At 40.6% G+C, this 15,023-nt stretch overlaps 1 protein-coding gene across 3 annotated transcripts in view; it reads right to left on the bottom strand.

Annotated features, from left to right (window-relative positions):
* Positions 1–15,023, bottom strand: part of LOC110516278 (uncharacterized) — a 249,588-nt gene that overhangs the window by 212,082 nt on the left and 22,483 nt on the right. For 2 of the 3 annotated variants that reach the window (XM_090207050.1, XM_036951128.2), the window contains one exon: positions 4,983–7,264. The exons of the other annotated variant lie outside the window; for it this stretch is intronic. In XM_090207050.1, coding sequence (XP_090063176.1) covers positions 6,129–7,264 — 1,136 coding nt within the window. In that variant the 3' untranslated portion in view covers positions 4,983–6,128. Of the gene's footprint in view, positions 1–4,982; positions 7,265–15,023 lie in introns of those variants that run through there. 3 annotated transcript variants of the gene reach the window in all.

Below are 15,023 nucleotides of genomic sequence, written 5' to 3'. Positions count from 1 at the left end.
ATTCGCGCATCCCTACTGCATCTGATTTGGCGGACTCACCAAACACAAATACTTTATTTTTTAATTATGGATGTGGTCTTAAATTCAATCTGGAGTGCCAGAGTGCGCTTGGTCGTTCGTAAATTCAGAGCGTTGTCAGACTGTCAGTTCGTATCTCTCTCGGAGCGTTCAGAGACACACTGGACGCTCTGGCGGAGGAGGAGGGTTGATTCAAGCGTTCTGACCTCACAACGGCAGTCAATCATCCAAGATAACTGGTTAACATTGGCTAGCTTGCTAGCTACTTTCAGTACAAATGAGAGAACTCTGACCATTTCACTCGCCTTAGCAGAGCTGGTTAGGCTGTGTTCATGTTATCCAGAGCATTGGTGACTTTAACTGTGCTTCAGGCAACAATTTAATTACGCTTTTTTTTTGCGTGGCTTTCACTTTTACCTTGATAGAAAAGGACTCAAGTATCTTTACTTTTACTCAATTATGACAATTGGGTACTTTCTCCACCACTGGCTGCAATGCTTCCAAAATGAATTCCTGAACTCCCAAAAACCTTTCAGCCGCACGTACAATTAACATTTACCATCGGTATCCTTCAACTGGTAAACGTCATTATGAATCTCAACAGGCTGCGGGGCATCCATTGCCATAGCTTCCTCAGCACCAATCGCTCTTTAAACTGTTTCCGCGCCTCCCAGTAGGAGAACTACTGTACAGTTTCTTGATGTGGATGTTCCCTGATATAATCCAAATTGACACATGACATTTCGGTGTTATGAAACTGATGGAGACTATTGGTGAAAAAAAATATATATATATATATTATATATATTTATTTATTTAACTAGGCACAAAGCATACATAACAGGTTAGGATAATTAAAGTGGAGGTCAGGAGACTGAGGTTAAGGTTAGGAAAAGGGTGAGGGTTAGGGTTAGGGATTTGTTTACCATGCAGGATTGGATAACGAATGTGGCAGGTTATGATAATTAACGGTGGTTATGAGACTGAGATTAAGGTTAGGAAAAAGGTTAAGGTTAGGCATAGCTACAATTCTTCAGTTCTCAACAACTGTTGTACCCAACGCAAAAGAAACGGCCACGGACCAATGGGGAGCATCAATTGGTGTAAACTTGATAACATGAAACACCCGATATCAGAGAACGCCCCTAATTGCGGTCTGCAATTACATCCTTCTCGGATCAAGGGGCCAGGCTTCCAGTCTACACGCATGCTTTCCACTGTGCTCAGAGGGCATTTTCGGTACTGCAGTTCAGCTGAATCATGGCCCAATTCCCATTGACGGCCCCATAGCGAAGTCAATTTCTTTTTTTAATTAAACAAGACAAATTACTCATCAAATGTGTAAACAAAACATCCATTGAATTATTCAAGTAATTGCCTTAGTCAGATTTTTTTCCCATCACTCACAGCCAAAGTTAACTATTTTAGATTCATGATGTGAGGTGGGTGAGCTTATGCCACATACAGATGCTGAAGGGAAAACACACCTCTTGATCTGCGTGTTTATAATGTAGGTTAAGGAGCAGCCTCGTCTCATAGACTCCATGTAACTTAGAAAGTATAATCCGGGACTCTCAAAACAAAATTATATGTTACATTATGGTCCCATAAGACAGATGGTTACTTAATAAATGGAATTTGGTGGTGCTGTACTGTAACAGCGATCTGAGCCAGTTGAAAGTATTGACAACAGGGACATATTGTTGGTGACTGTGTGTTCCTGAAGTGCTGTGGCCCTGTGTGCTCCTTCATTAGTTTTGTGTTTTTTATTCATTTATTTCTGGTACCCTCCTACCTGAGAGGCATGAGGCCTGTGTGGCGTTGCACTGTTAAAATCATCCCAGTGTGGAGATGAAACACCTGTGTGTTGCAAAGCCACATGCTCTGTCCTCTCTGCTCTACCTAGGTGTTTTAATGTGGGTAATACAGAGATAATACTAATACCGAGAGAACCACTGTTCTATCTAGGTGTTCTAATGTGGATAATACAGAGATAATACTAATACTGAGAGAACCACTGCTCTACCTAGGTGTTTTAATGTGGATAATACTAATACAGAGATAACCATTGGACATGCATTTCCCATTATGCCTTTGTGTTTACCACTTCAGATCCTTAAATTGTAGTTTAAAGCATATACAGGGCATTATACAAGACCCCTTGACTTTTTCCACATATTGTTACGTTACAGGCTTATACAAAAATTTATTAAATGCATTTTTTACCCCTCATCAATATACACACAATGACAAAGCGAAAAAAGTTATTTATAAATTTGTCAATTTATAAAAATGAATACCTTATTTGCATAAATATTCAGACTGTAACGCTCAATGAGTGAATGGGTGTGGAGTCAGGCGCAGAGAGCAAAGGATGTGGGAAAAAACACGCTTTAATGTCCAAAATCAAAGGAACAAAATAGTTATACCCAACACAGGAGTAACTATAAAAACAAAATAGTATCCTTAGGTAAAATACCAGGACAACGAGAAAACCCAACAAAACACTAACACCTCTCACAAATACAGAAGAACAAGCCCGCACAAACAGAAGCGGGCTAAACAAACTTAAATAACCCCACCCTAACAACCTAACAATGAACAGGTGAAACCAATTAGACAAAACCAAACGAACACGGGACAAAGGATCGGTGGCAGCTAGTAGACCGGCGACGACGACTGCCGAGCGCCACCCGAACAAGAAGGGGAGCCACCTTCGGTAATATTCGTGACACAGACCCTTTCCTCTGAGACTCAAAATTCAGCTCAAGTGCATCCTGTTTCCATTGATCATCCTTGAGATGTTTCTACAACTTGATTGGAGTCCACCTGTGGCAAATTCAAATGCATGGACATGATTGGAAAAGGATCAGACCTGTCTTTTTAAGGTCCCACAGTTGACAGTGCAAGTCAGAGCAAAAACCAAGCAACGAGGTCAAATACATTTTCCATCGAGCTCCGAGGCAGATTTGTGGTGAGGCACAGATCTGGGGAAGAGTACCAAAACATTTCTCAATTCTCTGGTGGCTGGGCTCCCTGCTTGTGCCTTCAAACTCCTGCCCTACATTGGGCCAAACCTTTTAAGGGCTCTTGAGTGGTGCAGCAGTCTAAGGCACCTCATCTCAGTGCAAGAGACATCACTACAGTCCCTGGTTCGAATCCTAGCTGAATCACATCTGGTCATGATTGGGAGTCCCATAGGGAAGCGCACAATTGGCCCAGCATCGGTGGGGATTGGCTGGGGTAGGCCTTCCTTGTAAATAAGAATTTGCCAGGATTTGCCAGTAGACTGTCAACTTGATTCATGATGATGACTGCTAGCTCAGATGTTGAAAGTAGGATGTTGACATGATCAGTCCAATCAAAGCGACTGTAGATACATGATTTGAAGTTATTCTATCTGTGGACAATGACCTTAAGCCTTCTTGGATGGGCACTTCTAATGTAACTCTATGGCAGCACCCAAGGGGCTTGAATTTTCCATTTCAACCCTTAGACTTGGCAATGACGTATTGTCCCCATGAATGACAGAACACTGAGCCGATTACGGCGCAAAGCTCCCTATTTTCTGCGGGCTTGCCACACCTCCACAGAAGGCTGAAGACCTGCATTTTGGAGCTGCCTTACTCAAGAAAACAAAAAAAGAGTCCATGTTTTATCGCTATAATTGTGGGGCTCAAAACAGGTGGCTCACCTGCCCTGAATGATGGGTCTCCACTGAACTTCTCTAGAACACTGCAGTCCATCTGGGTGTTTAACCTTCCCAAGTTCCCCCATGTCACCCTGCTCCTCCGTACATTCCACTGGCTTCCAGTCGAAGCTCATATCCACTACAAGACAATGGTGCTTAATTACGGTGCAGCAAGAGGAACTGCCCCATCTCTACCTTCAGGCTCAAACCCTGTATCCCAACCCGAGCACTCAGTTCTGCCACCTCTGGTCTCATGGCCGTCCCACTGCTACAGGAGGTCAAGCTCCCTCTCAGCCCAGTCAAAGCACTTCTCTGTCCTGGCACCCCAATGGTGGCACCAGCTTCCTTCTGATGCTAGGAGAGCAGAGTCCCTGCCCATCTGCCCGAAAAGGTCTTTAAAGAGTATCCCCCCCAAATAATACTACTACTACTACTAATAATAATAAGTGACACTGGCTAATTGAGGAGAAATGTATTTACTGTGACATGTGGTTGTCTCACCTGGCTATCTTAAGATGAATCTACTTAATGTGCTGGTGACATCACAGGGTCAGAGAGAACTCCTGACTGTAGTCATACAAAAACACTCCAGGCACTCAGCCCATAAGAACCATTCATACTGTCAGATCTAATATGAAGAACTGAATACAACCATAAGAACCATTCATACTGTCAGATCTAATATGAAGAACTGAATACAACCATAAGAACCATTCATACTGTCAGATCTAGTATGAAGAACTGAATACAACCATAAGAACCATTCATACTGTCAGATCTAATATGAAGAACTGAATACAACCATAAGAACCATTCATACTGTCAGATCTAATATGAAGAACTGAATACAACCATAAGAACCATTCATACTGTCAGATCTAATATGAAGAACTGAATACAACCATAAGAACCATTCATACTGTCAGATCTAATATGAAGAACTGAATACAACCATAAGAACCATTCATACTGTCAGATCTAATATGAAGAACTGAATACTACCATAAGAACCATTCATACTGTCAGATCTAATATGAAGAACTGAATACAACCATAAGAACCATTCATACTGTCAGATCTAGTATGAAGAACTGAATACAACCATAAGAACCATTCATACTGTCAGATCTAATATGAAGAACTGAATACAACCATAAGAACCATTCATACTGTCAGATCTAATATGAAGAACTGAATACAACCATAAGAACCATTCATACTGTCAGATCTAATATGAAGAACTGAATACTAAAGAGAAGAAGAGGTTGACCAGTACATATTCATGTAACTTTATTTTTCATTGGCAGATCAATAAAGTTTTCAATGCAGTTTTCCAAACACATTCATGATCAGTAACTAAAATAACTCATCTAGTTTTACAGACAATTAATAAACACATGTATTCATTTCATAAACTGTGTATCATTAAATAAAGTTTTAAAACAACCCCCCCCCCCCCCCCAAACTAGTGGTGAAAAGTGATCATCACACCATCTCTATCTGATACATGTTAGGGGCGGAAGGTAGCCTAGTGGTTAGAGCGTTGGGTCAGTAACCAAAAGGTTGCTTGATCGAATCCCTGAGCTGAAAAGGTAAAAATCTGTTGTTCTGCCTCTGAACAAGGTAGTTAACCCACTGTTCCTAGGCCATCATTGTAAATAAGAATTTGTTCTTAACTGACTTGCCTAGTTAAATAAAGGTTTAATAAAAAAGTGTCTACTAGCTCCTTCACACAGAATACTGCAGAGGGACAACCTGGTCTCAGAGCAAAACATATTATATATGACAAAAACATCCATTCCACTCCATTTGTATGTTAGGTTACATTACATTGGCCTACCAATAAAAACTGAACTAAAATATCAACTAAACATGTAAAGTGTTGGTTTCATGAGCTGAAATGCAATGTTCCATATGCACAAAAAGCTAATATCTCTCAAATGTTGTGCACAACCTTGTTTATATCCTTGTTAGTGAGCATTTCAGCCTTTGTCAAGATAATCCATCCACCTAACAGGTGTGGCATATCAAGATGCTGATAAAACAGCAATATCATTACACAGGTGCACCTTGTGCTGGGGGACAAAAAAAAGGACACACAATGTCACAGATGTCTCAAGTTTAGGGAACGTGCACAATAGACATAGAAATACTTATTTTCCACCATAATTTGCAAATAAATTCATTAAAATTCATTAAAAAATTCTAATTTTGTCTGTCATAGTTGAAGTGTACCTATGATGAAAATTACAGGCCTCTCTCATCTTTTTAAGTGGGAGAACTTGCACAATTGGTGGCTGACTAAATACCTTTTTGCCCCATTGTATATGTGTTTTTAAGTGGGAATGTTTAGAGAAGCTAGTTCCACAGTCAGAGCAGTAATATGGCTTCTCGCCTGCGTGTGTTCTCTGATTAACTTTTAGCTCAGTTGATGTTTTGAAGCATTTTCCACAGTCAGAGCAGACGTAAGGCAGTGGGTATAAGTCTCTCCGGTGTGTATAAGTTGGTGTGTTTTTAAGGTGCCCAGATGAGAGAAACTCGCCCCACAGTCAGAGCAGAAGAAAGGCTTCTCTCCTGTGTGAGTCCTCTGATGAACTTTGAGCTGAGTTGATGTTTTAAAACCTTTAACACAGTCAGGGCAGAAGAAAGGCTTCTCTCCTGAGTGTGTTCTCTGGTGAACTTTTAGCTCATTTGATGTTTTAAAACATTTCCCACAGTCAGAGCAGTAATAAGGCTTCTCTCCTGTGTGTGTTCTCTGATGAACTTTTAGATGAGTTGATATTGTGAAGCATTTTCCACAGTCAGGGCAGAAGAAAGGCTTCTCTCCTGTGTGTGTTCTCTGGTGAACTTTTAGCTCATTTGATGTTTTAAAACATTTCCCACAGTCAGAGCAGTAATAAGGCTTCTCTCCTGTGTGTGTTCTCTGATGAACTTTTAGATGAGTTGATGTTGTGAAGCATTTTCCACAGTCAGAGCAGACGTAAGGCTTATCTCCTGTGTGTGTTCTCTGGTGAACTTTTAGGTCATATAATGTTTTAAAACGTTTTCCACAGTCAGAGCAGGAGTATGGCTTCTCCCCTGTGTGTATACGTTCATGTGTTTTTAAGTGGGAAAATGTAGAGAAACGAGTTCCACAGTCAGGGCAGAAGAAAGGCTTCTCTCCTGTGTGAGTTCTCTGATGAACTTTTAGATGAGTTGATGTTGTGAAGCATTTTCCACAGTCAGAGCAGACGTAAGGCTTATCTCCTGTGTGTGTTCTCTGGTGAACTTTTAGGTCATATAATGTTTTAAAACGTTTTCCACAGTCAGAGCAGGAGTATGGCTTCTCCCCTGTATGTAGACGTTCATGTGATTTTAAGTGGGAAAGTTGAGAGAAACGAGTTCCACAGTCAGGGCAGGAGTAAGGCTTCTCTCCTGTGTGTGTTTTTAGGTGTATTTTTAGCTTTGATAGAAATGGGAAAATCTTTTCACAATGTGGGCAGTGATGAGACTTCTTAGCTCTCTGATCTTCCTGCTGATGCTCTCTGGATGTAGAGAATGTCTCAACGTGGTATCCTGTGTGAACATCAGAAGAACCAGTCAGTTGGTGTGATATACATGTTAATCAAATGTATTTTATGAAGCCCTTTTTACATCAGTAGTTGTCACAAAGTGCTTAACCTGTCTGGTTCAAATCCCATAATGAAAAATTCCTCAAACATACAAGTATTTCACACCATTTTAAAGATAAACATCTTGTAAATCCAGCCACAGTGTAAAATTTCAAATAGGCTTTACGGCGAAAGCACACCAAACGATTATGTTAGGTCAGCACCTAGTCACAGAAAACCAAACGCCATTTTCCAGCCAAGGAGAGGTCTCATAAAAGTCAGAAATAGCGATTCAATTAATCACTAACCTTTGATGATCTTCATCAGATGGCACTCACAGGACTTCATGTTACACAATAAATGTGTGTTTTGTTCGATAAAGTTAATATTTATGTCCAAAAACCTCATTTGAAATTGGTGTGTTGTGTTCAGAAATGCATTGTCTCAAACAAACATCCGGTGAAAGTGCATAGAGCCACATCAGAAATACTCATCATAAACATTGATAAATGATACAAGTGTTAAACATACGAATACAGATAAACTTCTCCTTAATGCAACCGCTGTGTCAGATTTCAAAACGGCTTTACGGCGAAAGCACACTTTGCGATTATGTTAGGTCAGCGACTAGACACAGAAACCCATACAGCCATTTTCCAACCAAGGAGAGCTTCACAAAAGTCAGAAATAGCATTAAAATTAATCACTTACCTTTGATGATCTTCATCTGGTGGCACTCCCAGGTCTCCATGTTAGACAACAAATGTTTGTTTTGTTCGATAAAGTTCATCTTTATGTCCAAATACCTCCATTTTGTTGGTGCGTTTAGTTCAGAAATCCAAAGGCACAATAAGCACTCTCGAAAAGTCATATAGTACAATAAAAGATGGTAGAAACATGTCAAACGATGTTTAAAATTAATCTTCAGGTTGCTTTTGTCATAAATAATCAATAATATTTCAACCGGACAAAAGCTTCATCAATGGAAAAAGGTAAACAAGAAATGCGCGCTCTCGATCACTTGCCTGGCTCATATGGATGGAAATTTCCACTGTCCCCTCATTGAAAGCGGTGTATCTCCCTCATTTTTCAGAGTAAAAGCCTGAAACAATGCCTAAAGACTGGTCACATGTTGAGGAAGCCATAGAGATCTGAAACAATGCCTAAAGACTGGTCACATGTTGAGGAAGACTGGGTCTTTGTATGGTGGATAGGCTTTCAATGGAAAAACAGCCTTTCAAAATAATAGTACTTCCTGGTTGGATTTTCCTCGGGTTTTCGCCTGCCATATCAGTTCTGTTATACTCGGACATTATTTTAACATTATTTTAACAGTGTTTTCTATCCAAATCGACTAATTATATGCATATCCTAGCTTATGGGCCCAAGTAGCAGGCAGTTTAATTTGGGCACGCTTTTCATCCAAAATTCCAAATGCTGCCCCCTACCCCAGTGAAGTTAACTTCTTTGGGGTAGGGGGCAGTATTGGGTAGCTTGGATGAAAAACGTGCCCAAATTAAGCTGCCTGCTACTCAGCTGAAAAATCTAGAATATGCATATAAATAGAACATTTGGATAGAAAACAATCTGACGTTTCTAAAACTGTTTGAATGATGTCTGTGAGTATAACAGAACTCATATGGCAGGCAAAATCCTGAGAAAAATCCTACCAGGAAGTGGGAAATCTGAGGTTTGTAGTTATTCAACTCAGCTCCTATTGAAGATACCGTGTGATGTTAGTTATTTTTCACTTCCCAAGGCTTCCACTAGATGTCAACAGTATTTAGAACCTGTTTTGAGGATTCTACTCTAAAGGAGGGGCTCATAAGGGCTCTATGAGTGAGTGGTCTGGCAGAGTGCCACAGCCTCGGTCTGGCACGCTCACGTGAAAGGTAGCTACGTTCCACTTCATTTGTAGAGACAAAGGAATTGTCCGGTTAGAACATTAATGAAGATTTATGTTAAAAACGCCCTAAAGATTGATTCTAAACATCGTTTGACATGTTGCTATGGACTGAAAGTGGATATTTATCATGTTATTCTGACATCTCTCGACTCCAACATGGCGGAAATTTGTTTGGCTTGATTTTGTTGTCTGAGCGCCGTACTCAGTTTTTTTGAAATCGGACACAGCGGTTTCATTAAGGAGAAGTGTATCTATAATTATGAGCATTTCTGTAATTGATGTGGCTTTCTGCAAAAATCTCTGCATGTTTTGGAACTACTGAACGTAACGCTCTATGTAAACTCAGATTTTTGGATATAAATATGAACTTTACCGAACAAAACATACATGTATTGTGTAACATGATGTCCTAGGAGTGTCTTCTGATGAAGATCATCAAAGGTAGGTGATTCATTTTATCGATATTTCTGCTTTTTGTGACTCCACTCTTTGGTTGGAAATGGCTGAATGCTTTCTGTGACTTGGCTCTGACCTAACATAACGATATGTTCTGCTTTCACCAAAAAGCGTTTTTGAAATCGGACACTGTGGTTGGATTAACGAGAATTTTATCTTTAAAATGGTGTAAAATACTTGTATGTTTGAGGAATATTAATTATGGGATTTCTGTTGTTTTGAATTTGGCGCCCTGCAGTTTCACTGGCAGTTGAAAGGTGGGACGCTCGCGTCCCAAACGGTCCCAGAGAGGTTAACAGAAACCCAGTCTAAAATCCCCAAGGAGCAAGCAATGCAGATGTAGAAGCACAGTGGCCACAAAAAAACTCCCTAGAAAGCAGGAACCTAGGAAGAAACCGAGAGAGGACCCAGGCTCAGAGTGGTGACTCTTCTGGCCATACCGGGTGACAGGTAGCCTAGTGGTTAGAGCAACCGAAAGGTTGCAAGATCGAATCCCCGAGCTGACAAGGTAAAAATCTGTCGTTCTGCCCCTGAACAAGGCAATTAACCCAATGTTCCTAGGCCATCATTGAAAATAAGAATTTGTTCTTAACTGACTTGCCTATGTCCAAACGCTAGCAGGACACCTACGACAACATCCGGTGAAATTGCAGAGCGCGAAATTCAAAATACAAAAATCGGAATATTAAACATTCATGAAAATATAAGTGTTTTACATAATTTAAATGCTTCTTGTTAATCCAACTGCGTTGTCAGATTTGAAAAAGGCTTTACGGAGAAAGCATACCATGCGATTATCTGAGGACAGCTCCCCACGTCAAAATACTTTTTCAACCAGCACAGGCGTCACAAAATCACAGACAGCAATTAAATAAATCACTTACCTTTGAAGATCTTCCTCTGATTGCAATCCCAAGGGTCCCAGCTACACAATGAATGGTCGTTTTGTTCGATAATATCCTTCATTATATCCCAAAACTATCAGTTTAGATGGCGCGCTTGATTCAGTAGGTCACTCGTTCAACATGCACACAAACTAATCCTTAAGGTTACCAGTAAAGATCGTCCAAAAAAGTAAAACAATACCCCACATATATATATAGCATTGGATAGTATATGCATATCCTAGCTTCTGGGCAGTTTACTTTGGGCACGTCAGTCATCGGAAATTCCGGACAACAACCAGTATGCTAAGAAAGTTAAATAAAGGTTAATTTTTTTTATTTTTTAAATACACTACCATTAGTGATGAAATAAATGAATAAATTCTAAAGTTACAAATGTCCATGTTTTTGAAAGAATAGCACATTTTTGTCCATTCAAATAATGTCAAAGTGATCAGAAATACAGTGTAGACATTGTTAATGTTGTAAATGACTATTGTAGCTGGAAACGGCTGAAGATCTCGTACAACGCTGTGTACTACTCTCTTCACAGAACAATGCCAACAGTCTCTAACCAGAATAGTGTCTAGAAGGCCAGCATCCCGGAGTCGCCTCTTCACAGTTGACGTTGAGATTGGTGCTTTGCGGGTACTATTTAATGAAGCTGCCAGTTGAGGACTTGTGAGACGTCTGTTTCTCAAACTAGACACACTAATGTACTTGTCCTCTTGCCCAGTTGTGCACCGGGGCCTCCCACTCCTCTTTCTATTGTGGTTAGAGCCAGTTTGCACTGTTCTGTGAAGGGAGTAGTACACAGAACTGCACGAGATCTTCAGTTTCTTGGAAATTTCTCACATGGAATAGCCTTCATTTCAGAAGAAAGGTCGTTGTTTCTGGCCATTTTGAGCCTGTAATCGAACCGACAAATGACCCAGATACTCAACTAGTCTAAGGACCGTTTTATTGCTTCTTTTATCAGCACCACAGTTTTCAGCTGTGCTAACATAATTGCAAAAGGGTTTTGTAATGATCAATTAGCCCTTTAAAATTATCAACTTTGATTAGCTAACACAACATGCCATTGGATCACAGGAGTGATGGTTGCTGATAATGGGTCTCTGTACACCTATGTAGATATTCAGTTTTAAAAAATCATCCGTTTCCAGCTACAAGTCATTTACAACATTAACAGCGTCTACACTGTATTAATGGTCAATTTGATGTGATTTTAATGGACAAAAAAAACAATTTTCTTTCAAAACAAGGACATTTCTAAGTGACCCTAAACTTTTCAACAGTAGTGTATGTATTCATTTCAGTAGGCTGTATGGGAAGGGGAATCAAACTATTCTAAAACTGGGTAGGAGTCAAAAACTAATAAGAGGCAAAAGTGGTGAAAATGATGAGCGATATCATCCTCCACTCAACATCACAAGGGTTAGTAACTACACAGACTAATTTCAGAGAACTTTAAAACACTGGCAGTTTGTCTACTTCACTTCTTAAGTCTACACTCTGAACACTCCAGATAGACCAGTGAATAAAACAAATGCTGACAATACTGGTGTCATCCATACAAGTCTCAGTAGCATGAAATAACATCTACACTGCATTCAAAAAGTAAATAGACCCCTTGATTTTTTTTCCACGTCTTGTTACATTACAGCCTTATTCTAAAATTGATTAAATCGTTTTTTTCCCTTCATATCAATCTACAAACAATACCCCATAATGACATCGCAATACCCCAAAATGACATCACAATACCCCACAATGACATCACAATACCCCAAAATGACATCGCAATACCCCCATAATGGCATCACAATACCCCATAACGACATCACAATACCCCATAATGACATCGCAATACCCCAAAATGACATCGCAATACCCCAAAATGACATCGCAATACCCCATAATGGCATCACAATACCCCAAAATGACAAGGGCAAAAACAGTTTTTTTAGAAATAACTGAAATATTACATTTACATAAGTATTCAGACCCTTTATACAATAGTTAGTTGAAGCACCTCTGGCAGCAATTACAGCCTTGAGTCTTGTTGGGTATGAAGCTACAAGCTTGGCATACTTGTATTTGGGGAGTTTCTCCCATTCTTCTCTGCAGAAGCTCTCAAGCTCTGTCAGGTTGGATGGGGATCGTCTCTGCAAAGCTATTTTCAGGTCTCTCCAGAGATCGGGTTCAAGTCCGGGTTCTGGCTGGGCCACTCAATGACATTCAGAGACTTGTACCGAAGCCACTTCCACGTTGTCTTGGCTGTGTGCTTCGGGTCGTTGTCCTGTTGGAAGGTGAATCTTCACCCTAGTCTGAGGTCTCGAGTGCTCTCAAGTTGGTTTTCATAAAGGATCTCTCTATACTTTGCTATGTTCATCTGTCCCGTGATCCTGACTAGTCACCCAGTCCCTGCCGCTGAAAAATATCCCCACAGCATGCTGCTACCACAACTATGCTTCACTGTAGGGATGGTGCCAGGTTTTCTCCAGACATGACGCTTGGCATTCAGGCCAAAGAGTTCAATCTTGGTTTCATCAGACCAGAGAATCTTGTTTCTCATGGTCAGAGTCCTTTAGGTGCCTTTTGGCAAATTCCAAGCGGACTGTCATGTGCCTTTTACGGAGGAGTGGCTTCCGTCTGGACACTCTACCATAAAGGCATGATTAGTGGAGTCCTGCAGAGAATGTTGTCCTTCTGGAAGATTCTCTCGTCTCCATAGAGGAACTCTGGAGCTCTGACAGAGAAGAACCATCGGGTTCTTGGCCACCTCCCTGACCAAGGCCCTTATCCCCCGATTGCTCGGTTTGTCCGGGTGGCCAGCTCTAGGAAGAGTCTTGGTGGTTCCAAACTTCTTCCATTGAAGAATAATGGAGGCCTCTGTGTTCTTTCGACCTTTAATGCTGCAGAAATGGTTTGGTACCGGTCTCCAGATCTGTGCCGACACAATCCTGTCACGGAGCTCTACAGACAAATCCTTCCACCTCATGACTTGGTTTTAACTCTGACATGCAGTGTCAAATGTGGGACCTGACATAGACAGGTGTGTGCCTGTCCAAATCATGTCCAATCAATTGAATTTACCACAGGTGGACTCCAAGTTGTAGAAACATCTCAAGGATCATCTCATAGCAAAAGGTCTGAAAAGTTATGTAAATAAGCAATTAAAAAAAAAAATTTATTACATTTGCAAGAATTTCTAAAAACCTGTTTTGGCTTTGTTATTATGGGGTATTGTGATGTCATTATGGGGTATTGTGATGTCATTATGGGATATTGTGATGTCATTATGGGGTATTGTGTGTAGATTGACGAGGAAAAACATAGAAGGCTGTAACGTACCATAATGGGAGAAATGGGAAGGGGTCTGACAGTGCCCTCGGAAAGTATTCAGACCCCTTGACTTTTTCCACATTGTTATGTTACAGCCTAATTCTATAATTAAATAAAAATATATCCTCAGCAATCTACACACAATACCCCATAATGACAAAGTGAAAACAGGTTTAGGCATTTTTGAAAATGTATTAAAAAATTTAAAACTTAAAACAAGAGACTCAAAATTGAGTTCAGATGCTTCCTTGAGATGTTTCTACAACTTGATATATACAAAATATTAAATATCCACTACTGTTCAAACGTCTGGGGTCACGTAGAAATGTCCTTGTTTTGAAAGAAAAGCACATTGATTGTCCATTAAAATAACATCAAATTGATCAGAAATACAGTGTAGACATTGTTATTGTTGTAAATGACTATTGTAGCTGGAAACGGCAGATATTTTATGGAATATCTACATAGGCGAACAGAGGCCCATTATCAGCAACCATCACTCCTGTGATCCAATGGCATGTTGTGTTAGCTAATCCAAGTTGATCATTTTAAAAGGCTAATTCATCATTAGAAAACCCTTTTGAGGGCCTCCCGGGTGGCGCAGTGGTTAAGGGCTGCGTACAATTGGCAACGCACAATTGGCCTAGCGGATATCCTCATTGCGCACCAGCGACTCCTGTGGCGGACCGGGCGCAGTGCACGCTAACCAAGGATGCACAGTGTTTCCTCCGACACATTGGTGCGGCTGGCTTCCGGGTTATATGCGCGCTGTGTTAAGAAGCAGTGTGGCTTGGTTGGGTTGTGTGTCGGAGGACGCATGACGTTCAACCTTCGTCTCTGTCGCTGAAAACTGTGGTTCTGACTAAAGAAGCAATAAAACTGGCCTTTACAACTCTGCCTAGAAGGCCAGCATCCCGGAGTCGCTTCTTCACGGTTGACGTTGAGACTGGTGTTAAGTGACCCCAAACTTTTGAATTGAACTCAGGTGCATCCTGTTTCCATTGACCATCCTTGAGATGTTTCGACAACTTGATATATAAAATATTAAATATATATGTATCAGATATAAATCATCAGGATGTGGTAGTCTACTGGTTATGTTCAACACTTCTCCAATCGTTGTTGAGATC

This window comes from Oncorhynchus mykiss, chromosome 18, assembly GCF_057628025.1.
Source record: "Oncorhynchus mykiss isolate SJ-2025 chromosome 18, ASM5762802v1, whole genome shotgun sequence".
Lineage (NCBI taxonomy): Eukaryota > Metazoa > Chordata > Actinopteri > Salmoniformes > Salmonidae > Oncorhynchus > Oncorhynchus mykiss.
This window is presented reverse-complemented; position numbering and strand designations above follow the sequence as displayed.